The sequence below is a fragment of the Oratosquilla oratoria genome, chromosome 22 (genome assembly GCF_046742065.1).
Source record: "Oratosquilla oratoria isolate Oo_2021 chromosome 22, ASM4674206v1, whole genome shotgun sequence".
In the NCBI taxonomy this organism is placed as follows: domain Eukaryota; kingdom Metazoa; phylum Arthropoda; class Malacostraca; order Stomatopoda; family Squillidae; genus Oratosquilla; species Oratosquilla oratoria.
The window spans coordinates 48,077,912-48,104,078 of NC_134798.1; the positions used below are offsets into that span (position 1 = coordinate 48,077,912).

Genomic DNA, 26,167 nt, shown 5'->3' on the forward strand with positions numbered 1-26,167 from the left:
CATCTTCAAGCGTCATCATTTGTCGGTTTTGCCTCATTCCTATGTAGAGAGGTGAAGAAGAAGAGAAAAAAAGAACCTCGTTAATTCCTGCCTGTAGTTCCTTGATTAAGACGTATAAAATGGCCGTCGCACATCAGCCCAAAATAGTCCTCCAAGTGAAGATCTTGCTCCAAGTGACGAAGAAGTTTCCGATAACGCTTCGCACTTTTGCCAGCAGTTTGAAGAAGAATCTTACGGTCCTCTGAAGACGACTTGTAGACAGTTCATGAGAAATGTATTTCAAGTTAGCCACCAGGGTGCGCATGTGGATCCTGTCCTCTGGGTTGGGTCTCCTGGCGGCGGCGACAAGGGCGACCAGGTCGAGGTGGACCGCGGAGGAGGTCACAGAGACGCGGGAGAGAACGCGCTCGATGACGTGACCCATAGAGTAAACATCTGATCTGAAGGTGGCGAAGGAACCCCGGGCGATCTCTGGTGCCAAATGGGGGCTCCTCCTTTTGTCAGAGGGTGCGTAGGGTGCGATTCCTATAGGGCAGGCGAGGCCGAAGTCGATAACGGTTGCGACGTAGCGGCTCCCCTCTTGCCGCAGCACGATGTTGTCGCACTTGAGATCGTTGTGGGACAGGTGTCGTGCTTGAAGTCTTCTCAAGGTGCTAGCGACCTGAGAGAGCACGTCGACCGCATCAATGTCTCTCAAGGGCACTGACTCCTCCAGGAGCTTTTCCTCGAGAGTGTGACGACCGTCGAAGGACGTCACAATAGCGAGGGGCGCAGGGCAGACGCGAAGCAAGCGAGGAACTCCAGCAAGGCCTCCAAGAAGACCGAGCATTCTTACCTCTCGCTGCATGTCCTTCAGGGCGTGAGTTCTCTCCTTGTATGCCTTGACGCATACTGGCTGGCCCTTCAGGAGCCCTGCAAAGGCCACGGCGAAGCCGCCTTCGCCGAGCCTCTCTCCAGTCTCCACCAGGCGCAAGAGGTCGCTAGAGTGAATGACAAGCGAGCTTGTCACGATCATTTCCGAAACTCTAGACAAACTTCGAGTCTCGCACGGAAAAGGTACATTTTCGAGATGGCCAATATGTCGAATCTTAGATTTGTGTTATTTGTTCACTCAGTGTGTATGTTCATTTAGGAGAACGTTATATGTGTCATTTGTATAAATATAACAATGACGCATCTACAGGTCCAAACTTCTTAAACTTTTTGGCGTCTTTGTGAGAAATTTATATTCGTTTTCACTGCCCACAGGCGTTTATAAATCTATAAAAAAAAAAATAATAATCGACAAAAAAGTGATCCTGCAACATATGAATTATCCTTTGAGCATCTATATTAAATTCTTGTTAATTCTTGTTGCCGCCAGGCGATTTTATTCAAAGAAAATCTTTGTAGACACCAGAGGATTAAAACTACAGTGGTTAGCCCTTGGTGTCTATATTCGAATTATATGTCTACTCTGGCTACCACCAAGTAACTTTAATACAGTAGAAGGCAATGGAATGAGGAGATCTGTACTGGGAATGGCCTTAGAAAACAGGAAGAGGGCAAATTGGACAAGAAAGTAGACTGGAGTGAAAGATCCTGAAGATATTGTGGAGGTGAGAAAGGAGGGAAAATGGAGTTGGTTAGGGTAACTACACTAAGCTTAGGTTTTGGTCACAAATATTGGTTGAATATTGAAAGTAAATTTCTTAAACAGTTACATGAATAGATAAGTAGGTAAGTGAATGAAATAGATAAATAAATGAGAAATAAATAATATATATGTATATACATATATATGTGTATATATATATATATATATATATATACATATATATATGTATATATATATATGAGCTGACACCTTGACGTTGGTGGACAGGCTTGAGTATCTGAATGACTACAATAGTTATGTCCATGGAAACGAAGATGTTGGGTCATGTGGCATGATCGCCGCATGACCCCGCATTACGTACCTCGGTCTCCCCATAACGCCGCATTATGTATCTCGGTTTATGCACGACGCCGACCTAATTTAGAGCGCCGTCTGACGCCGACCAGTCGGGGACGGTGCCACGCCCTGCGCATAATGGTTGTCGCAAGACGGCGAATGCGTCCCATAATCGTCCCGTCCAAATTTCCTACCTGACCGGTCGGAGACTCATTTTTTGAGCTCCGTGCGAGCTCAAAATTTCCCTAAACCCGCCACGACCTGTCCTGATATTCCCGCCGTCCTCCCGTCCAGTGGATACCTTTCCCGAGGCGTGACAACTTTGACTAAGACCTCGTTACGATCCCTAAGTCTGCGCGGGACGGGGCTTTAGTCTCCAACCGCAATGCCTACTGTGTTTACAGGCAGTGTGTGACTGAGTGCAAGCGCTGTCTAAATAGATCTAAGTCTTGGACATTAAACAATCTGAACAAGTTGAGAGTACATATATGTTTACAACGTAAGAACCCTCCCTAAAGACCACGAGTTGGAGAGTTTGATGGAAGAACTGGAGAACATCAGCTGGGATATCGTGGGACTGAGTGAAGTCCGAAAGGAGGAAGAAAATTCAAGCAGCTACAAGACAGTCACCATCTGTTCTACTTTGGAGGTAAAGGAAGTGGAAGATCCAGTGGAATAGGGATTTTGATTAATTGAATGATTCATTACCCCTGGTCTCTCTTGCAGAATATCCGCGGCCTTCAGTACATAGGCAACAGCCTCTGGTCGGTACCATAAATCACTTAGAATGATTGATGGTAACGTAATAAAATTCAGTAGAGCTTTACACAGGGTAGCTTAGCTTGTGATTAGGCTATGCAAAGGACTCATTATTAAAGGAAATCAGGTTCATGCAACCAACTTCACAGAGTTCAGATGATGATATTGAGTCTCTTTCTATGTGGTGCAAACGCTCATGTAGGACTCCGCCCCTGTAGCCCCGCCCATACACGGATGACGTCAACGAGAGCTCTTAAAACTGGAAAAATAAAGATATTTACAACAAACCTTATGAAATATACTACGTGACACTTCTCTTTGTTTATGAAGTATATATATATATATATATATATATATATATATATGTACACACACACACACATGTATGAGTGTATGTGTGTGTACATAAGGTTTATCTTTATTTTCCCTCTTTTGTTTATGATTATTTTTTCAAGACATGACTCCTTGAAACGTCGTTTGACCAAGCAGATCTCTAACATGTCCACTCTTTAATGAAGGTGCTTTTGAAAGAGAGAAAAAAATCGTTTTGTGTATACGGTATGAGGGGACGAAGAGGGGGTGGTCGCCAATTTAATGAAGCTGCCTTGCTGTGGATGTGCTGTGTCTTGCGACACTGCTTCTGACCCAGGGCAGTGGACAAGATGCAGGGATGACCCGTCATCCAGGAGGTGCCAAGAAAAGAGGAAGGGAAGAGAGTAGAGAGGAGTGGAGTATGTAAAGGATGGAACGGGTGGGAGTGGTTTCTATGCCTTCGTTTTTTGGCCAATGTTTACCTTAGGCCCTTGCTGCAAAACTTGTGGTCATAAGTCCATTTCCCCTCGTTTTCTATATCAACTTGGGGTGTTCTACTATCGGAAGCTGTCAAATTCCTCTTCACTCTTGTTCAAAACAAGGATGAACATTTATATGGGCGTATCTTAACTCAACCTTTGTATCATTTCATTAATCATTACATCCTACTATTGTTTACCCCTACATCTGAGTGTCAATTCAAATATAATTTCTTTGTCATGTTTCGCGTTGAGCGCATTTGCCAAGCTTCTCTATGCTCAGTATATTTTCAAATTTATCGTTCGTCTATGGCCTTAGACAGGTGTGATTTCTTAGTAAACTGGGTCGCTTTATCAAACACCCGTGTAACTATTTACAGACTATCTGGTGAGATACTTGTGGAAGGAAGAAAGATAAACTCAACATTTGAAGTGCAACTGTTTTGGATACTTTTCATAGCATGAATGAATGGAGCATTTGCCAAAGAAGCTAATGCTACATAAAATGCCTGGCATTGGTTCAATTAGTTCTACCAATAATAAGAGGACACGCAGCTCATCTTTCGAAAACTACAAAAATGCATGACGAATTGTATTATCTGGCAACAAGAGACATCTCAGCCAAGATGAGCGACTAGTTTAATTTTCTGAGGATTGAGCATAGCATTTCATATTGATTTCTGTCTATTCGTAAGTTTTGTACGATAACGATAATAACGGATGCACCATGGCCAGTTTGGGGACACACCACTCCCAAATCTTTACCCGGCCCACGTATGAACTAACTGGTCTGCGATCGAGTGCGCTGCCGCTCCTAGTGAGGTTGGGCTATACGGGATTGAGGGCTCATCTGGGATATTGTCCAGGAATCTGTCTAGCCTCCTCTTGAAAGCCTCTGTGCTGACTCCCGTTAGATCTCTTATCTTTCTTGGAAGACAGTTGAAGAGTGGAGCTTGCACAGGTGAAGCTCTCGGCCTGGATTGTCTTCAGTCGCTGGGAGCAGCAGCTAATGGACCTCACAAACTACTGTTTTGATTTGGTAACTATGGGAAAGTACAGTAACATATATACAGTACAACTGAGAATGCTTTATATGTAGGACGTTCATTATACACGAATGGTTTATCTGTGAAAATAAGCAAGTTAGAATGACTACACTATGTCGTCCGTTCGGCTGTTATCTAATGAGAGAACTCCAACTTCACATAGCACGTATACAGTATACACTGAATTTAACACTTTTTGTAGGATATTTCCAACTCCATTTTATGCAATAAATATTTATGTACATATATCGTATATATACATTATGCACAACAAGTCTGTGTTCAATGATTCATTGATGGTTTGTAACACGGTGTCGAAGGATTCGATACAGTGTTTCAGTTGGTGTTTGTTGTATCCCCGCTCTCCCGTCTCACCGACTCACCCACTCGTAGTTTAGTGAGAACGCTTGGCGTGAGCGGAGGTACAGCCGTGTAGGGCCAAAGTTATCCTCGATTTTTCGTAATAAAACCGTGTGTTGGGTGATGTAAGTTTCTTGTATTTAGTTACCATTAATATCCAAACATCTCCCGTTTCCCCTAAAGTTTAGACGCAAACAAAATATTTAAATAAGAAAATAATGAAGTGTTGGCGCGCTCTATAGCAGAAGCGTCATGTTTATGTTGTCTGCTGTCACTAGTGTGTAAAGGGTCAGTGGCGTTGTGACTTACTCCAAGGAACTTAAACCATTAATTCTTCGTTGATTATTTGCAAGATCTTCAAAAATGGGGAATATACACACCGTTGGACCGAATGAAGCTCTTGTCGTGTCTGGTAAGTGTTCTCCAGAGGCAAGTTTGTACTGAGTTGTATCATCGTTTCGAATATGTCATTATTACAATAAATACCCCGCTCGCAGAGAGTATTTGAAAATAATATCACTTAAAATTATATAGTTTTTTGTTTAGTAGATGTACAATTGCGATTGCGTAGCTTGTGATTTTCAGGAAAGCTTTGACAAGAACGGAAAAACGCTACATGATGCAAGACCTTCGAGTAGATTTGAAAGTTAATTCCTAATAGCTAATAAAGAGAAGTGGCCTTGTTTGTTATGATATCGGTCCATGTAAACTTTAGCTTCGTTGGTTTTGTCCGTTTAAATATATAATTAGAAGTGCGTGGGGTTTTGAGGAAGACTTTAATTATATATAAAACTATATTACAGTTAGTATATGTACATTGTTGCAGGAATTATTCCAATATATCGTAGCCTATTAGGAATCTCTTATTAATTTAGTTCTCATGTGATATACATACGAGTGCATTTGAGGATGTCTTGACAAGTTGTCATTATGTTATCACATGCTTATTACTTTAATTGGTTTTTATTTATGTTATATGAATTCTTTAATGTTATCAATTGCTCCCTTGATTTTTGCTGACTGGAAACCCACAAACCCATAGTGGCTGGCATTGGTCATAGTTCCTCTGTAGATTTCACCAAGAAGAAACTGGTTGGAGCTGTCACTGAATGTTAAAGTGGCTGAAATATAGTTGAAGTTGAGAGATCAAATGGCAGTCCCTCGGGTTGTACTGCCTGATGGAGTTCAGGGGGTTGACATGTTTTGAAAATGGACATCAGGGGGATTATTCTCTGTGCTGTCCATTTTGTAGGGCCATCACTAGTAGTTATTCACTATTGGTTGTGGGTTTCTTTAAGATTGATAAGTGGATCCTGTGTACGAAGACTGGGAAAACTGTGTACATTATGTTTAGGTACAATAAACTTTAGAAAGCATGTATTCAAAATACCTTAAGACCTTTTTTACCCCTTATAAGGAATGCACTCACCTTTTACCTGTTTATCTTAGCTCCTTATAGATAAAGAGTCATCACTGCACCCCGCCCACTTCCTAGGTCGTAAGCAGTGTAAGCATACACAGCACCTCCAAAGCAGAGCCCAACAGCTGAAATTGACTTACCCCCATCACCTCATTACATGGTGACCCGCCCCATATCTACTCATAAGTACTACAGAGAAGGACAAGGAAAAATCCCTCACATTTGCCTTCACCCTCCTGTGGTCATCAAACATTCATCTTTTACTCAAGCCTTCCTTCACCCTATCCATCTCTTTCTTGGTCTCAGCGGGGCAGCTGATATTTACCTTGTGTTTGATATCAAAAACCAATGTGGTGGTCCTGCAAGATGGACAGTCAAACTGCCCATTTTCAAACCCTGTCAACCCCTTCACCTCCATGAGGAGGCGAGGCTGAGGGGTTGATATCCAGTCTCTAAACTGGGCCTAAGATATCTTGTGTATTCCTTAAAAAAATAAACTTCAGCTGTATTTCTTACATTTTTGCTCTCCTCTCCATACAACTTTCAGCCAGTGTCATAGAAATGGTCAAGAGTGATTGATGCAATGCAAGAGAAAGGTGGTTGGACTGTGTGTACCTTGACCTAGAGTAGGCATTTGATAAAGTATCTCCCAGTCCACTTACATGGAAATTGGAGCAGGTTGAAGGACTGAGAGACAAACTACTAGAATTGATTTAAGACTTTTTTAAGGAAAGATACATGAGGACAGTAGTAAAGGACAAGATGTCAAGCTGGAGAGCAGTAATGAGTGGAGTGCCACAAGGTTTAGTGCTTGCACCAATAATGTTTGTTGTTCTGTCAATGACATGATGGAAGGAACAACAAGCTATGTGAACATGTTTGCAGACAATGCAAAAATCATGGGAAGAGTAAAAAATGAGGATGGTAGACTATAGCAAAAAGATCTAGACATTATTTCTGCATGGAGCCAAGAATGGGAAAGGAAGTTTAATATAAAAAAATGCAATGTACTGGAAATGGGCAGTGGTGGCAAAAGACCATCCTTAAACTACTCCTTGAGAACCGAACCTATTATAAACAGAAGAGGAGAAATATTTGGGAGTGTTGATGAAAAAAAATATATATCACTTGATAGACATATCAGCAAGGTTGTGGGAGAGATTACTGCAGAAGATCAAAGTAGTGGTTCACTATATGGATGAAGAGATGATGAAAAAACTCTTTGAAACCCTAATCCATCCAAGACTGGAATGTGCATCTGTAGTATGGTCCCCACACAGAGTGAAGGATATAAGCAAGATTGAGAGAATACAAAGAGCAGCAATCAAACTGGTCCCCAGGTCAGGTAAACCATTTGAGGAAAGACTAAAAGTACTGGGTCTACCAACTTTGAAAGGTTGAAGAGAAAGAGATATGATTATAGTATTCAGGTCAATAAAGGGGGTAGATGGCATTGATAGAAGAGATCTGATTAAAGATTGGAGAGCTTTAAGAGGTCATGGGATCAAATTAAGAAGTCCACAATATTAAAGGCTATGAAGAAATAGTTTTCCATATAAATACATAGATACCTGGAATAGCAAGTTCAAATCTAAATGTGATAATTGTAAATCAAGGATATAGATTAGGTTGGAACCATACATAAATTTGAGGCTAGGTAGGATACATAACTAGATAATAGAAGGTGGGACCTAATAGGTGATGCTCCTTTTCCTCTATACTACATTTAGGTAAATACACTGATACAATACAGACATCATCCCAAAGTATCTTCCCAGAGAGATCTGTGTTAGGTTCTGAGGACCATTGCCAGCCAATGTGGATCTGCAATTTTTCCATTTAGTGAAACTTGAGGTAACAATTGATTGTTTGATATTATCTTGTCTGGTTGAGCATTTTATGCATTTTCCTTTGTTCTAAATTCAGACTGCTTATGATTGTGCCTACAGTTAATACATTTTCTGTAATTAATTTTGTAGCATTATTGCTGAAAACACTGACAGCTTTATCATTGGATCACTCAATCAGTTGACCTGAGTCTCTCATGCAAGAGACCCAGGCTACCAGTTAACATTAGCCATTGCATTGATCTGTAAGTCACTTAAAGAAGAGATTGTTGTTGACTGAGTAAAGCTACAGTGGGACAATGTAGGATGAGGTGTTCTGTGGCAAAGCCTATTCTGTGTTGATATTGTTTTAAACATGGATGGTGACATGAATATAGTCGTAGCAGTGTGGTCCTTTCTCATGGGAGGAATTTCTTTGTAAAGGCGATGTCCGAGGAATTTTGGTGAAATGGGGAATTTGGTAATTTGTTTTGAAGTACTTTTATGAACTTAATGTGAACATGTTTTTGTATGGGTGTGGTACATGGTGCAAGTGGTAGGTTGTTGTAGATGTTTGGGTAATATACTGCATTTATTATTGTTATATAATATATATATATACTTTTTTATGGGTAGGGTTGATGGGTCTTGCATAGTTCACTGTGTGCCTGTTATTTTTTGTCTGTGGGGAAGACTGGTTTCTATGTGTAGATGTACTGTTGGGAGAGGTTTTGGTGAATATCATTGTTCATAAAATTTTATTATATGTCATTCATAGGGTGTTATGTTTTCTTGATTGTAGGGAACTATGCTGTGGAGGCATAGTCAAGTGTAGTTCCTAAGAGCTGTTTGTAAATTACAATTTGAGTTTCTATGCACCAAACAAGTTCTGTGTTTGGTACAGATTTTAATATGTTTATTTTCTTGTTGATTTTCCTGTAAGCATAAGATATTTTGTTTCTTCCACATAGTGCATTTAGGATATTTTGTCATGTATTGATTTCATAATAGTTTAAGTGTATCTGAATATATAATGTTCATCATTAATTTTAGTTTCAATTCTAGTCTAAGTTTAAGATTATTTTTGTTTTTTATTATATCTGCTAACCATCTGTTCTTCAAAAGGACTCCGTTCATTATGTTATCATCCTTGGGTACTATATATATTTTGCTCTTTGTATAAGCCATGTGCTCGTAGTGTAACCTGAAGCATTCTGGTCTCACATTGGCTTAGTTGTGGGTTCAAATCCCACACTCCTCTCTATTTCCCAGCAGACTGTTACTTGCCCTAACAGTCATTCATCACATGCCTTGATTGTCTTATCTCTTATCTTCCAATGAGTTGTAATCTTTCATTATGACTGAGGGTCTGTTTTTTACTACTGGAACCTTGTTTAAATTTATAGGTAATATTGTTACTGTATATTGTACTCTTATATTTTGTATTGGCAAAAATTATTTTTTGCAATGGTACTATGTCACAAAAATCACAGTTTACCACATCATGCTAAGTTAGCTCTCCACATTTATCACATGTTGCTGAATCTGCAGTCTTCCATATCAATTACCACTGTACTCTTAACTGCTGACACTGTGAACTGCATCTGTTTCCTGATCTTTCTTTAGATTTGGATTGTGTCTTGCTGCTAAACCTACTATTCCTCCCAAAGATAATTTTTATTTCTTTGTTGTAATTTTCTGCAGTGTACTCATTCCCTCTTTGGCGAAGGATTGATTGACCATTGCACTAAGCACTCAAAACCCATGAACACTTTCTGTGTACTTCATAAGATGAAATATTCAACTGTTGTGTTAGTATGGGACTTTCTAAGTCACCAGTTTATAGTAGTAGGAGGGTAGTAGTGGAGTAGTCACTGGACATCATCTTTCCTTATGTAAAAAAGTGTTGGAAGTACAGTCTACATCAACAGAGATCTTAGGACCCAGTGTGTCATGTACCTCCAGGTCTTAAGGGTTAGACATGGAGTAGGGACCGTCTGATATAATTCGTGCAGCCTTCTAAGAGTTATCATGTTCTACTTGGAGTCTATTGTTCTTGCATGAAGTAGTTCAAATGGTTGGGGAGGCTAGTGTTGCTAGCTGCCCTAATAACATGTGTGTATTGAATACAGGGTTCATCTTGGTTGCCTTGAAGATGGCTCATGAAGGTCCATTTCTCACTTCGTCGGGTACTAATCATCTCTTATTAAGGATTTGAGGAGTTTTGGTCTTTTGTACATGAAGCTGTTTGCATAAGGGTATTTGGTTTGCTGTGAGGTACCATCCAATCCTTTCCCTTATACATCTTCAACTAAAATGAAGATGATATTGAACTCCTATGCCCAATTCTGATGTTGTCTGGTTGGGTGCTAGGCCTGCTGGTATCTTCAGTGAATATATTATGGAATATTGTTTTTGGTGTAGCTTTAATGGGTACATTTGCAATGTTTTCAGCTTTCCCCAGTAGTCTTGGCCATTGTTGTGGCTCAGCATCCCTATGTAGACTGGTTTGGCTTAATATATTCAGTATTATAGAGCTAGTGTGGGAAACACAAGTGACTTCTAGAGTGTTATCGGGTGATTAGGATTCATACACTGAAAAGTGCAGAGTATCCAGCTAGTAAGTTGGTTTGGAACATTTGTTATCTTGTCAATGTATTTCTGGGAGACTGTTGTGTAGACTCTTTATCTTCACTATCTCCTGAGTGCCACCATAGTATTTTGGGGTTTTCAGTTCTGTGTCATTTCGAAAATTGAGTACCTTAAAGTTTACATCATTAAACCTTGTACTTCTATCTTTGGGGAAGAGGGGAATGTCTGTTGAGGAAGGACGGGAGAGGACAGAAGACAGGGGTGAATGGAGAATGGTTGTATATGGATGAGGTTGGGATAGCATGAGGTGGACTGGGCGGGTGGAGGGGGGGTGAGGTAGTATGTGTGAGCAAAATTTGACGCAGCCCGAAGGGATTTCTCCCCGTCCTCTCATTTTATGCAATGGGGGGACGGAGAGGGGAGGTCGCCGATTTAATGAAGCGGCCTTGCTGTGGATGTGCTGTGTCTTGCGACACTGCTTCTGACCCAGGGCAGTGGACAAGGTGCAGGGATGACCCGTCTTTCAGGAGGTGCTAAGATAAGAGGGAGGGTGGAGGGGTGTGGAGTGTATTCAGGGATGGAATGGGTGGGAATGATTTTATGCCATTTCCTTTTTGGCTACCCCCCTTGTAAGGGGAAAAAGCCTTGGTATATGTATGTATGTACTTCTATCTTTAGATGTGATTTAAATTCTTGCACCATTCAGGTCTGCCAGAAATCATAGTTGGTGTTTTTTTTTTTTTTTTTTTTTTTTTTTTTCCTCCTCCTCTCCCCAGAATACTAAGGGTGAAGTACAAACTGCATATTAATACATCAAATGTACCAAAACATGTTGTCAGTTGATGCTGGAATTTATTCAGTTTTTCTCTATTGATCTCCCTGCAAAGTTGATATTTCTGACAGTTTTTGCTGGGTGTGAAGCACAAGGGTGTGGTTTTAAACAAGTTGCAATCATGAAAGCAATATTTATGTCAAGAAGTGTTGCTTCAATGGAATAATAAGGGAACAAATTGCCACTCAAGTAATGAGAGGCTTGGACCATAAGGAGATATTTGTATAGCATCTGTAGAAAATAAAAGGAAATATGCATTTACAACATGTGTAAGCAAAAAGGGAGGACAAGCACAGATGCACCAGTACTGAAGTACCCATACCCAACACAGCTGTGCACACATATGATCATGAGCAGATGCACATCTGCTGAGCAATATGAATAAGTAGTGATGAGCTAATGTTGTGTGCCACTTAGCTGAAATCAAGGTGCCTTTGTAATGTGTGCTCAGACTACATCATGCGAATGACATTTAAAACAGAATCACCAGGGTAGACACACACCCAGAATATTCAGAGCAAACTACAATTAAGGTGTTTGTGGAGAATTGGCCTACTAAGTTTTGTGTATTTTGTTTTAGTGGCTTACTGGCTTCCCTTCTGGAACAGTCATGCATAATTCTTTTATTAATTGAAACTAATCTGCACTAAAAAAAAGATACTGATAATTTTTAGCTTTTCCTATCCTTTGTGTCTTACTGCCCTCTTAGCTTCCCTTTACCACCTATGATTTTACCTCTTCAGCATAATATTGTCCCTAAAAATAGAAGCACTGTTTCATCCCCAATGAAATCCTAATGTGGTGAGTCAAACTAAAACTAAAATGTAGTTATGTAGGTAATTATTATACCAGGACACAGTACAGTGAATATGTCGTACCCGATATATATCATAGTTAATCAAATTGTATTGTACACCTAGAATCAATTGATGTAATTGTATCTGAGCCTTACTTGTTTCTAAAGATTGCTATAGAATGTAATTATCTAGAAATTGTTGTGTAGTCACACAGAAACATCAAATCTGATGAATTTGCTAGATTTGTAAACTCGTATTCTCTATCGTCCTCAGTTGAACAAGCAAAAATGTGGAGGGTGCCTCAGTAATTGTATATTTAAATTTATGTCGGTCATATAAATGCATGTGCATATATACTGTTTATGGTAAGGTAAAAAGAAAAAGTATTGAGAATTTTCATTAACATGTTTTAGAATGCACGAAAGGTTCGAAGCAACATGTGGATTCGACTGACCTGGCTTGTGTAAATGTGGGCGAGCTTTGTCTAAGTTCGCCTTTTCAGTGAATGATACTTATTTTATTCTGTTTGCGTAAAAATAAGGTCAAAAATAGCATGTGAAGGGATAACAGCCTGATATCTGATGTAGCCAATTTGCATTTATTGTTTTTGAAACTTGCATGAGAAATGTTTTGAATATCAGTTTTTTCCACAACTTCTATCACTAATTGAGTCAATTATTATTTTGTTTTTATTAGCGATGCCCAATACTTTTATAACGGCTGGTGCCGAGATTCTAGGGAACACTTCTCCAGAACGATTTTTTTTTTTCAAATACTTTCAAATAATCCCAAGTATGCAAGGTATACATTGAGGTTTCAATTTCGTTATTCCCATTTTCATACAAGATGGTGCTATATTTGTTTTATTATTGTGGTTGATGTGAATAGTGTGCATTGCAATGTTTTGGGCTCAAACTTACCCTCGTGCCGACTCACCAACACCAACCGTTACCATAAACGAGTTCATCTCTGAATGACAATCGACATCTACTGGAAACTAGCTCACCACTCGTCATACCTGTACTAATTTTTATAACCTTTATATACAAGACAGTTGTATTCGTTTTTAATTTTTTTTCTGAATGGTGGTACTTAATTCAGGCACTATTCAGATGTTTGTCATTATCATCACCCAGGCGACGTTGAGAGGGAGGGTAAATGTCACATAAAAATGTCCGTTCCCTCTTCAGAGTTCAGGAGGTGAGGACAATTTGCCTGCTCGCCCTGGTCTTGGCTTGTGCAACAGTCAAGGGTTGGTGCGTAACACTGAAGAATCTTATTCGCCGTACTGACCTACGCAAGACCATGCTTGACAATTCGCAGTGAACGTAAAAAAAAAAAAAAAGTGTATGTATATATATATATATAATATATATATATATACGTATATATACACATACATATAATAATAGTGAATAAATATATCAATAAAAAGGATCACACCAGGCTGGGAACGAGATGGTGTCTTTGCATGAAGAGGATTGACTTTTTTCTATAATTGAGGTAAGAGACGACATGTAACATCACTATTCAGATCGAACGCTGAATTGGGACCTCAATGTCCCCAATAACTTCTTCAACAGCAAAATACTCAGCAGGATTATAGGGTAGAAACATGGAATCAAATTAGTTATTTAAAGAATAAAAATCTTATGTTTGAAAACAACATGCTAAAGAGGAATTGTGGCTCCCATATTTAACCCCGAGTCCGATAAAAGGAAGAGGTATGTGATTGAAGTGGTCGCAGTGACGTAAGAGACGCCAAAAGAACCTCTAGACATGATGTCTGAGTTTACATTCTGGGAGCCGGGCCGGACCGTTCTATTCATAAGATGACCAAGGAAGGGATGGGGGGTACAAGGCCAAGAAGCCGGCGGCGTATATGATTAGGTACGTCGTAAGGCCCTACGTAAAGATGCTTGATGGAGAGAATGGAGAAGCTGGTTGAAGATGGTGTCAGTTGGAGGCGTCTTGTTCTATCCACGGATAGAAGTGCTGGTTATTGACGACGGGTCACATGCGCGCGCGCACACACACACATAAACACGGGTGTGTGTGTGTGTGTGTGTGTGAAAGGTCATAGCATTACCCATAGATCGGTCATACGAGCTCTGAGCTCTCTTCCGGGAGGGAAATAGCTGTCGATCACGAGTCCAACACGTGATCCAAAAAAAGACCAAAGACCAAGGTGAATACACACACACGCACACACGAATCCAACACTTGATCCAAGACCATGGTGCATTACACACACACACACACTTTTTCCATGTAGGAAGAAATGACAACTGGCAACTGCTCCGTCCTAGTGGACGGTGGCAGAGAAACAGTCACGCGAATACAGTACAGTACTAAAGTTTGTACCAGAGATGTATGGGGATGACCAAGGAATGTTGCTGGTTAATGGCTGTGGGTCATTAAAACTTGAGCCTACAAATGTTGTAGTTTCTATTATTATCATTATTTATTATTATTGCTATTATTGTTGTTGTTGATGTTTAAAATTCCCATATCTGTACCAAAGGATGTTTTATTTTGTTATAGTAATAGAAATAGAATAACTGGCTGGACTAAGATACCCCTAGAACCTTATTCCCGGAAATAAAAATCCTCCCCGTAGAGCAGCAAACGAGAATGAGTGGAACAGTTCTGCACACAACATCCTTAAACCTACTTTTCTCTCGCATCCCTCGAACGCAACCCATCACATTGGAGATAAAAATAACTTTGGCAGTTTTTCTACTCAAACCTCTACAGCAACCTACGCTTAATACACAATTACATTCCCAAATGCATCATCGTGCAAAAGATATTGAACACCGGATTCCGTTTTCCTTCGGTCGTTCATTCCAGACCTCAGCACGAAATCATTTCGCCAAACGACATCCGGGCAGAACCGGTTTCCATGGAATCTTTGCAGGAGTAAACGGAGCATTGGGTTGATTGATTTGTTTGTTTTATTTGTTTCTTCGTATATTTGATATTTACTCAACAATTTGTCCATAACCGTTTGAGTCTTCTTGTTCTCTCCCTCCTTTCCTCCCTTCTGCCCCACGTGCACTGGTTAACCTAGTACATGAGGCAAAGGTGGTGGCTTATGCGGGTAAGCCCTATCGGTAGCAACGAAACGGAAGTAGTCTCCGCGAAATGTGTGGGCCCTAAGGCACAGGGCGACCTTTGGGTACTCGAGGGAGGTGGGCTTTTATGGTGCGGGTCCCCTTGGTTCGAGTGAGATGTCGTTGACCCGGCTGCTGCCACGACGTACGTGCCAAGAAACTGGCACCGCCACTCTGATGTTAGTAGGACACCACACACGCCCCTCCCTCACTCGCAGCCACACTATCTCGCTCTGGCTTGGCGAGGTGGGTGCGTCTCTTGACTCTTGTTTGAGGTCTTAAACCACGAATGGATGCGTTTGAGGTTAAGTATACTTGTTGGGATGGGTTGTAAGGACCCCCCCCCCTTCTCTACCGAGGGGAGGCTGCGGAAATGAATGGAATAGCTTGGCGGTGGACGAAGTGAAATAGTGCTGTCGAGTACCAGAAGGGTCATAGGATCTCAGGACCGAAGTGTTGTCGGCACCGTGAGGAACTTGCTTATTCACGTGTTAATTTTAACCTCTTATTTTTATTTATTTATTTTCACTGCTATTCATGGCTTTGCATACATTGTGGCTCATGTCAGGCAACTTTATTCAAATGATAAAAAAAAAACAAGCTGGTCGCTCGAAGGGTTAGCCTTGTGCATTGCTCATAGTTTGGCCCGGCAGGATCTGCCCTCATCCATATGATCTGACACCACTTGACCATCAGCTGTGCTAACATTGCTCACCTGGATCACATACTTGGGGCGGAATTTATTTCAGGGCTCGGTGAGCAAGTCAGAGGTCATTTGCATTGAAATGGCTCTCGACATCTCCACGATTCCCCTGACGTGTTTTTCTCAGTCCCTCTTGAATTGAGCACTAGACTGCCGTGTTAGGGTCCAATTCCCCCCAGCTCATCTGGTGCTATGTCTCCATATTCTCCAGTTTCTCACGCGGCGCCACACCATTCCTCGACTTCCACGCTTTCCAGAAGCACTCCTCGCTAACTTCCAGTGTTTCACGTTCGAAGGTCCCTCGCAGTTCTTCAGGGTCGTTAGGTACGTCATACATTTCGAATCGATTGGAGACCGTTTCTGAACGCACGCACCGTCCCTGGTTTTCTGCAGTGGAATTACTGGTGGATTCTCCTGGACTTGACACGCAGCCGGAGTGTTGCAACCACAAGTCTGATCGTTCCCAAAGAACCCTGCTGTTCAGTTAGATCCTCCAACAAGGGTGGGATTGATCTCCCTTGCCACACCTCCAGCATTCCTGTACATCTTGCCTCTGCAGTCAGGAATCCCCAATCCTCAGCTTTCTGGACTTTTTTGCAAAATTCAGTAGGAGGGTGTTAGTGATTTTGGTTCAACGCATTGAAGTCGCCCAAAACAATAAGTGTGTCCAGTGGTGGACAGTGGTCGTCCATATAGAATCGGCCTTGGCATAGAATATCTCATCATGTTCATAAGCCTCTGTATGCATATGCTTAACCAAGAGATGAAGGCGAGGTTATGTATCAGCATTACCCGCAATGAACGTTTATCTGTTATGCCTGCAGCTGCCCCATATGGAGGGTTCTCTTGTTACACACGCACACACACACACACACACACACACACACTATGTATGTATGTATATATGCCAAATGTGAAGACTTATGTAAGCCCCACACTGAATGTAGTTGGCGAGCCTGACATCAAGGGATCCAGGTGAGCCCTTTTGTTGCGAAGTATGGAGGGTGTTCCTCTCTGCTGAATGAAACTGCCTGGCTAGAATAATTAATAGCGTACTAGACATAGCGCTCATCCCCAAGAGACACTTAGCTGCATCTCGGTCCGTCACCTTTACCCAAGGTGTTCGGGCAGCTGGAACGAGTCTCGGTCACCTGTATCCGGTGGGGGTCGAACCCTGGTCCTTCAGTTTCGAGTCCAGAGTTTGGTGCGCGCGTCTTGCATGTGCTTGTTTTGATGACGTCATCACAGTGCAAAGGTCAGGTCGGGTTGTTGGATGGTGTGGCCTTTGCAGCGCTCAGGGTGTGTTGGCTTTGAGTTGTGATGTACTGTTTTGTCCAGAGTTTCCTCGCCTCTTCACCCCTCCCCCTCCCCCTCCCCTCCCTTCCCCCCGCGTCACTAGACAAGATCGCTCGGTACTGAAGTGAATGAAATATGTAAATGGCTTTCGGTCGAATGGAGGATGACTTTGAGGCCGCGAATGGGTTCATCGATAGGGTTTGATTGTTGGTGTGTGAGGGGGTTACCCTCAGCTGAATCGAATCGTCTGGTTTCACCCAGAAGGGATGCATAAAACGACATCGATTTAGTGCCATTGCCGGCCGTAGAGGAGCGTTACTGTGGTGGATTTGTCTTTGAAGAAATTCCATCGCCCCGCCCATTATCCCCAGTACTTGCAGTCATGGGATAATTGAATTACAATTTATCTGCTTCACATCAGCGTTTTATATGTTCTAAATTGTTTTATTACTATTTCTATTGAATTGTTATTTTTACTGTGTTAGAAATTTTTGAGAAATGTTTGAGGTTTATTTTACGGATGTATGAATTTATTTTTGAAATCTTGGAAGCATAAAAAACAATAAAATGTACCGCCAGAATATAGACATTATTTTACCTTGTGTGCTGGGAAATACTCTTATAATTAATCGTTATCGTCATTCCCCACCATGGGGTAGTTCAGGTAAATTCCTATTAAACTTAGCTGTAGTTTGGGGGGAAAATCGGAGTATCGGAATGATCATATTTCCGATTTCCGATATTCTAACTTAAGTGTATGAACGCAGATATTCGTACACGCTACAATTTTTAAACAAATATCGAGAATTTGAAGGTTTTAAGAATATAGAAATTAATCCATAATTATGTTCGTCTGGGGCGGCCATACGGTGGGGAAACTGTTCCTCTCTGCACTGCGTTTAACTCAGGAAGTCGAGGTGCGAGTCTTTTGGTGATGGTGTTTAATGTGGTTCGGCTAGCTCCTTCGTAAGGGGGATATTGGAGGTTATTGGTCTACAATATACACCAATACTCAGTTTCTAGAAGATATAAGACCTACACAATTTACCTTTCGTTGTCACTAGTATTTAGTATAGGCCATAGTTTCCGTATGATTGAAGTTATTTTTATGAAGAATATTAATACAGCACAAACGCATTCTTGATTTCCAGTTATCAAATCTAAATATGAGAATTGGAAATCAAAGACGTAGATTAAGTTGGAACCGTACATGAATTGAGGCTGTGATAAAAAAAATATATAGAATAGGAAACTGGACCCAACAAGTGTTACTCCATTCCTGTATACTACAATTAGGTACACACACACACACACACACACACACACACACACACACACACACACACACACACACACACACACACACATATATATATATATATATATATATATATATATATATATATATAACTGGTTCGGGTCCTTGGCCGTACCACGTTTCAATTTCTGCATGCTGGCCTCCGCAAGTCTCGATGTTGATGGCTTAGATGAAGTGTATTGTGGTTGATATATATATATATATATCTTCCCACTGTTTCTCGTAATTACCTCACTTCGAAAACTGAATGGCTGAAATGACAAGGAGGCAGTAAAAATATTACGCAAGTCTGATGCAGGCAATTAATTTGATTAATTTATTATACAATAAATGTGCAAAATCTGGTCTACCTCGTAGAACATTGTAAGCCCATTTGTCGGGAAAGCCCTGCAAGGTCTTGGGCTTAGTTTTAAGCCCGTGTCGACTAGTCCCACTCCTTTCCCGTCGTTAGACAATGTTATTCAGATGAGCCGTGAATATTTTCAATATTTGCCATGGTCAGCATGGCAGTAAGATTTTGGAGCTCATTTTGAACTCCCTCGTAATTGCGTCTTTCTGCCACCCCCCCCCCGCCTCCCCCAGTGTACAGTGTGTGTCGCCAATGTCCTATTGCAACGTCCATGCTCCTGAATAGAATAGTCCAACTTTAGCCAGGATTAGATAAAAAAATAATGTAGATTATGTGTGGGATGAATCGGTTGATATTGAGCTGTACACGAAAGGCTATGCAACTCCAGTGGGTAGACTTAGTCTCTCTCTCTCTCTCTCTCTCTCTCTCTCTCTCTCTCTCTCTCTCTCTCTCTCTCTCTCTCTCTCTCTCTCTCTCTCTCTCTCTCTCTCTCTCTCTCTCTTTCTTTCTTTCTTTCTCTCCTGTCTAGGCTTATTGCTTGGCTTCACTGCTCGCCGCGCTCACGAAGCCACATGCAAGGGGAGCCGATTGAAGGAAGCCTTACTAGGAGCGTCAAAGCACAAGTAAGTTACCACTCTGCGAATGTACACCTTAATGAAAAATCGGTGCGCTGACGTCGCATTTGGGAAGGGGGAGAGGGGCGTGAACATTACTATTATTATTAATAATAATAGTAATAATAAATATAAAATTATTCGCTCACATGATGGCGCCCTCATGCTGACGTCATTCAAAGTGCGTTCGATTCGTGTGTGCGTGTGTTGGGGATCGAGTCACTCTGTGGTGTGCTTTCTCTCTCTCTCTCTTCTCTTCTCTTCTCTTCGCGCCAGTCGCTGGCGAGGTCTCGCTGTTTGAATCCTATCTGGGATTCTTTGATCAGAACGTGTCGCCCCCGCTTCTCCTACTTGTCCTCCTCCTCTTCCTCCTCCTCCTTCTCGTCCTCCTCCTCCTCTCTCTCATGATTATCATCATCACAATTATTATTATTATCGTCATCCTCATCCTCGTCCCCATCCTCTGCCCCTTCCTCTTTCCCTTCCCCCATCCTCCTCCTCTTCCTTTTTCTCTACCCCTTCCTCCTCCTCCTCCTCCTCCTCCTCCTCCTCTTCCTCCTCTTCCGCTTCCCCTTTCCTCTTCGTCTTCGTCTCCACCTTTCACAACCTAAACCTTATCAGACTTCTCCCCAACCTCCTCTTCTTATACCCCCTCCTCCTCCTCCCCCAACCTCCTCTCATTCCTCCTCCTCCCTACCCTCCTCCTCCCTACCCTCCTCCTCCCTACCCTCCTCCTCCGCCCCCGCCTCCTCCTCGGGTAGGAGATGGTTGACGAAAAGGGACGCTGTGACCTTGGGGCGGTTTCTAATTACAGTGCAGTACACGAGTACAGACGAGGGTGTATTACTGGTGTCCGTTGGAGCTCATCGCGGCACAACTAATACACTGTTCTGAACTTCTCTCTCTCTCTCTCTCTCTCTCTCTCTCTCTCTCTCTCTCTCTCTCTCTCTCTCTCTCTCTCTCTCTCTCTCTCTCTCTCTCTCTCTCTCTCTCTCTCTCTCTCTCTCTCTCTCTCTCTCTCTCTCTCTCTCTCTCTCTCTCTCTCTCTCTCTCTCTCTCTCTCTCTCTCTCTCTCTCTCTCTCTCTCTCTCTCTCTCTCTCTCTCTCTCCTCTCTCTCTCTCTCTCTCTCCCCTCTCTCTCTCTCTCTCTCTCTCTCTCTCTCTCTCTCTCTCTCTCTCTCTCTCTCTCTCTCTCCTCTCTCTCTCTCTCTCTCTCTCTCTCTCTCTCTCTCTCTCTCTCTCTCTCTCTCTCTCTTTTTCTCTCTCTTTCTCTCTCTTTCTCTCTTTCTTTCCTCGGTGTCCCATCCGCTCGACATACCGGTATTGAATCGTTACATAATGTTGTTTTCGAACTGTTATAGTTGTTTTTGTAATGGTGATCATCATCATCATCATCATCATCATCATCATCATCACCGAATGCCACACCTGTTGCCGCTCTTGCTTCCGTTACCATTGTTATTTTGTGTGTGTTTAACTACTTGCCTAATTTGTAATTTACGGTAATGGAACTATACTCGTGGGATCCTGTCACTTTGCCCAAGCGTCATGTGCTCAGTTTTGAATTCGCTCGTGGCTTTGGTTCGGCCTGGATCAATTTCCAGACTTCCAGGATTTTCTTTTTCCTTTTCCTTTTCTCTGTGGTTTCCGGGGCTGCTGCCCGCTCGGACCTCAAGCTTTCAGATGCTACGGAACCGTTCACACGTGAACGCGGGAGATGGTGCATCTGTATGGAAAACTGTTCCTTGGCATGGTTTATTTTTATTTTATTTTATTTTTTCTCTTCGCTGTTCCCGGGACCTCGGACTTCGTGTCTGGTTCCCTAGATTACCTGAACACTACTGTCAAGTCCCTTCTTTCTTTGAATGATGGTATGTCCATTGTTTTTAATACCGTTACGTGTGTTTTATCTACAATAATGAGAACAAATATGGCCGTTGATATGTGTATTCTTTCAGAATTTCATTACTGCATATTCTTATGCAGGGCGGGTCAGGTGTTCCACGATTTTCTTCATCAACGTGTGGTCCATATAACGAAAGTCTGCATGTCCCTTGTTTGTGCCTAAGTGCTTTTCAGGTGACGAAGGGTGTGTGACAAACCCTTCCAAACATTTCTCTTCTTTTACTTCTGAAATTTATACATTTTTTCCATTCGAAGATTTTACGTTTAAGTCCTATATGCTCAGCTTTTCACGAAGCTCGATTGAGATGTATATTACCAAATACCTTCGCTAGATCCAAGTATACACAACCCACCCAACCCTCAACATATCAACCGTTCTTGAGTATCAGACTTGATGCATAATCTTCCCGTGTGTGTGTGTGTGTCTCCGTGTGCAAATGTTTTAGATGGAAAAAGTACTTGAAGAGGAGGAGGACTAGTACTTAGCAATAGAGGTAGATTGGTTGATATATACCAGTGAAGCGACAGTGACGTGGCAGTGGTATGGAATGTGGGGCATTTCCAGTAATTGCCAATTAAGTAGATTGCCGCTTGTTTACTGTGCATGTCAGCCGCAAGCAGGATACGGGATCCCCACTTTTTTTTTAACCAGGTTCTTTTCTATCTTTTTCTTCTACTACTTTCCCTTCTTCTACTACTATAACTACTACTATTTTTCATTTTTTTCTTCTATTTTTTCTTCCCCAGTTTCTTATTCTACTTTTTTTTTATCACCAGTTTCTTCTTCTTTCTCGTACCGCAATCATTAATTCAAGCCTTGGCAATGAATTCAGTGTAACGAAAAGACGAATGTGCAATGCATGATAGAATCATTGGTTATTTTGATATTTCGCCGACCCCCCAGATGAAAATAATTATCGACCCCGACCCCAGGGTAATGGACCACGGAGAAACTTGATATTTGGCCTCGTTTCTAGTCATGTATCAGTGATACCAGAGGTTCGGGAGTTAATCCTTTTCGTTGGGGAAGTTTACCTCGTTCGACTTAAACCGCCTGACGACAGTTAGGTTAAGCGATTAAAGGCAAAGGCAGTTAAAGGGGTAGTTTTTGTCGCGCAGGTAGACATGAAATCTTTGGGCAGGTGTGTCTGCCTTCAAGTTGAATGGAGTTAGGATTTACTTTACCCCCCTCCCCCGTAGCCTGTAGTATTTTCCAGTGCCAGAAGTAAACATAATACCTTCATCAGCACTACAACTTTTTTAAATAATCACTACTACCGCTACTTTTTTAAATAGCCACTACTACTTTTTTAAATTACTACTACTACTATTACTACTACTACTACTACGAGTTGTAGTAATACAACTTCTTTTAGTGGATTGTGCAATAAAAATAAACTATAACTACTATTACTACTGCTGCCACCACGTGTTACTAATGGTATTAGTATTAGCAGCATTGACTTCCCCCTCCCCTCGTCCCTTCACCCTCTTTAGTCTCCCCCGCCCCACCTGTCCCCCATACGCCCCCCTGTCCCCCATACGCCCCCTGTCCCCCCATCACCACCCCCCCCCTGGTCCCCGTCCCAACTCTCATTTTCTTTCCCCGTATGTACTCTTCATCATGAAGAACTCCACAGTCGAAGCTTGCGTTGCTTTGGAGTTGGGAACAAGTGCCCGTTCATTCATTCCCCCGTGGGACCGCCCCCTCCCCACCCTCCTCCTCTCCCCCTGCCACTTCCTCTCCCCCCAGCCCCGTCTCCAACATGCTCCACTGCCGATTACGACCCTTCTCTTCCCCAACATTAACCAAACACTACGACACCTGGCGTGGTACAGACTCCTCCTCCTCCTCCTCCTTTTCCTCCTCCCCTCCTCCTCCTCCCCCTCGTCCTCCCCCTCGTCCTCCCCCTCCTCCTTCCCCCTGCTCCTCCTCCCCCTCGTCCTCCCCCTGCTCCTCCTCCTCCCCCTGTTCCTCCTCCCCCCTCCTCCTCCTCCTCCCCCCTCCTCCTCCCCCCTCCTCCTCCTCCTCCTCCTCCTCCTCCTCCTCCTCACCCCCTTCTCACCCCCCTGTGACAGTGCCCACGGGATAGATTAGGTTGTTGCAGCCGACTGACAACTTCATGGTGTGGCTGGCGACGGGGGTCTCTGTAGGTCGAATTATCGTTCAAAGAGGGGGTCGCCCTTCTTGCAGGAGGGGTTGTTTAAATCACGCGAGTTTAGCCGCAGTGCCATCTGGACAGTTCGCCGTGGTGTTGAAGAGGGGTTGTTATTCTCCCCTCACCTCCTCTCCCCCCCATCCGTCCCCTCTCCTCCTCTCTCCTCCCCTCTCCTCCCCTCTCTTTACCACCTGACTTTCTCCCTTTTCTTTTATTTTTATTCTCTTTCATCCCACGCTTCTCTTGCCTTCTTAATTCTCTCATTCTGTCAGCAATATCATGCATCTTTCTCTCTCTCTATCTCTCTCTCAATCCGTCGTTCTCGTCGCCCTGTGTGTGCATGCGGTCGCGTGTTCTTGCGCTCTTACGTGCACGCCTTCCCCCTCCTCCTCCTCCTCCTCCTCCTCCTCCTCCTCCTCCTCCTCCTCCTCCTCCTCCTCCTCCTCCTTCTCCTCCTCCTCCTCCTCTTCTCTATACAACTTCCTTATTCATTCTACCTTCTCTCCCTCCCTTCCTCTTTCCCCGCCTCTTCCTCCCTCCTCCTCTTCCTCCTCCGCGGTCTCTACTCTTTCGCGGCGCAAGGTTGCCCATAAGGAGAGAAGCGCCGGTATACTACATAATTCTCCCCTTCACTCTCCCCTCTTCCCTCCTTTCCCTTCCCTCTCACTACCTTCCCTCTTTCCCTTATTTCCTGTCTATCTCCTTCTCCCCTCTCCTGTTCCTCACCTCTCCCATCCCTCACTCCTACGTATCTCCCTTGTCTCCTCCCTTCTCCCATTTCTCTTCTCCCTTCCCTTCTCTCCTCCCTTCTCCCTTTCCCCTCCCTTCTCCCTTTCCCCTCCATTCTCCCTTTCCCCTCCCTTCTCCCTTTCTTCCCTTCCTCTTCTCCCCTCCCTTTCCCCTTCCTTCTCCCCTCCCTTTCCCCTCCCTTTCCCCTCCTTCTCCCCTCCCTCTTCTCTTGTCTTACTCTTTCACTCTTCTTGCGTTCTTCCTTTCAGCGCTGCTTCCACGTCCTCCCTCTCCCACTCCTCTTCGCTTCTCTCGTTTTTTCCTCCTCTTCCTCTCCCCGCTTCCCCTCACCCCCTTTCCGTCTTCTTTCCCTTTGTTCGCTCTCGCTCTTTATCTCACGCCATCTTCCTCCCCCCCCTGCTTCCTCTCGATTTCCATTTCTCAATCTTCTTCAATTTTCTACTTTTATTTTATACTCCTGTATTCCAGTTTTATATCTTTATTATCCCAAACCTTCCTTCCTTCCTTCCCTCCTTCTTTCTTTCTTTCCCTCCTTACTACCTATCTCCCTACGTCCTCTTTTATTCCCTCCCCTCCCCCTCCCTCCTCCCCTCCTCCCCGCCTCCCTCCTCCCTCCTCCCCAGCATCCTCGGTCACTCCCTTTCCATCGCTCACACGTTTTCTATTATTTTACTTTGTCTCGTATTTCTTCCAACCACCGCTTCCTTTCTCCCTTCCCCTTCCCCTTCCCCTTCCCCTCTTTATCTGTTCGCTCATCTTCCTCCCTTTCTCTTCTCTCCCCTTCCGTCCCCTCTTCTCGATTATCCTCCCCTCTCCCGCGCTCCCCTCCACCCACCCTTCATCTCCCCTCCCTTCTGCCCCCATATCGGGCGTTGCCTGTTCCTTTATGCTGTCAATATTTTAGGGACTTTAGTGATGCCCCTGCGGCCCAGGGTAACGCAGCTTTCTTTTGTGATTGGAAACCAATCTCCGCTCAAGGATAGAAGCGCTGGTTATTCCCGACAGAATGCACGACTTTCTATATGCCCCCTCCCCTCTAACCCCTCGTCTCCCCTCCATTCTCTTGTCCCATCCCCCTATCCCCTCCCCCTCTTATTCGGCCGTCCTTCACCTGTCTTTTGCTTTTGTCTTTTCACTCCCTCCCCTCCCCTCCTTTCCCCCCTCTCCATTCCCCTCCCCGCCTTTCCCCCTCACTCCTTTCCCCCCTCTCTTTTCCCCCCTTTCGTTTCCCCCTCCCCTCTCCTATCCCCCTTCCCTCCTCTCCCCCTCCCCTCTTTTCCCCTTCCTCTCCTTTCCCCCTCCCCTCCTTTCCCCCTCCCCTCCTTTCCCCCTCCCCTCCTTTCCCCCTCCTCTCCTTTCCCCCTCTCCATTCCGTCCCTCCTTTCCCTCCCTCCTTTCCCTCCCTCCTTTCCCTCCCTCCTTTCCCCTCCTCTCCTTCCCCCTCCCCTAATTTCCCCTCCCCTCCTTTCCCCTCCCCTCCACTCACTTACCCTCACTTCCCTTCCACTCTCCTCCTCCTCCTTTTACCAGTCGTCTTTTCCTCTCTCCAGTACCTCTTCTTATCACCGCTTCCCCTCGTGGTTCCATCCATATTTTTCTCT

The 26,167-nt window shown here is 43.4% G+C and overlaps 2 protein-coding genes across 2 annotated transcripts in view; one reads left to right on the top strand and one right to left on the bottom strand.

Moving 5' to 3' along the window:
• Positions 1 to 133: 133 nt before the first annotated feature.
• Positions 134 to 1,015, bottom strand: LOC143037374 (putative LIM domain-containing serine/threonine-protein kinase DDB_G0287001). The gene has a single exon (XM_076205513.1). It carries the CDS (start codon positions 1,013 to 1,015, stop codon positions 134 to 136), a length of 882 nt encoding a protein of 293 aa, XP_076061628.1.
• A 3,890-nt stretch (positions 1,016 to 4,905) lies between these two features.
• The window catches only part of Flo2 (flotillin-2), a 103,934-nt gene continuing 82,672 nt past the window's right edge, over positions 4,906 to 26,167 (top strand). Inside the window, exon 1 of the mRNA XM_076205941.1 lies at positions 4,906 to 5,301. Coding sequence (XP_076062056.1) covers positions 5,253 to 5,301 — 49 coding nt within the window. The 5' untranslated portion in view covers positions 4,906 to 5,252. The remainder of the gene's footprint in view (positions 5,302 to 26,167) is intronic.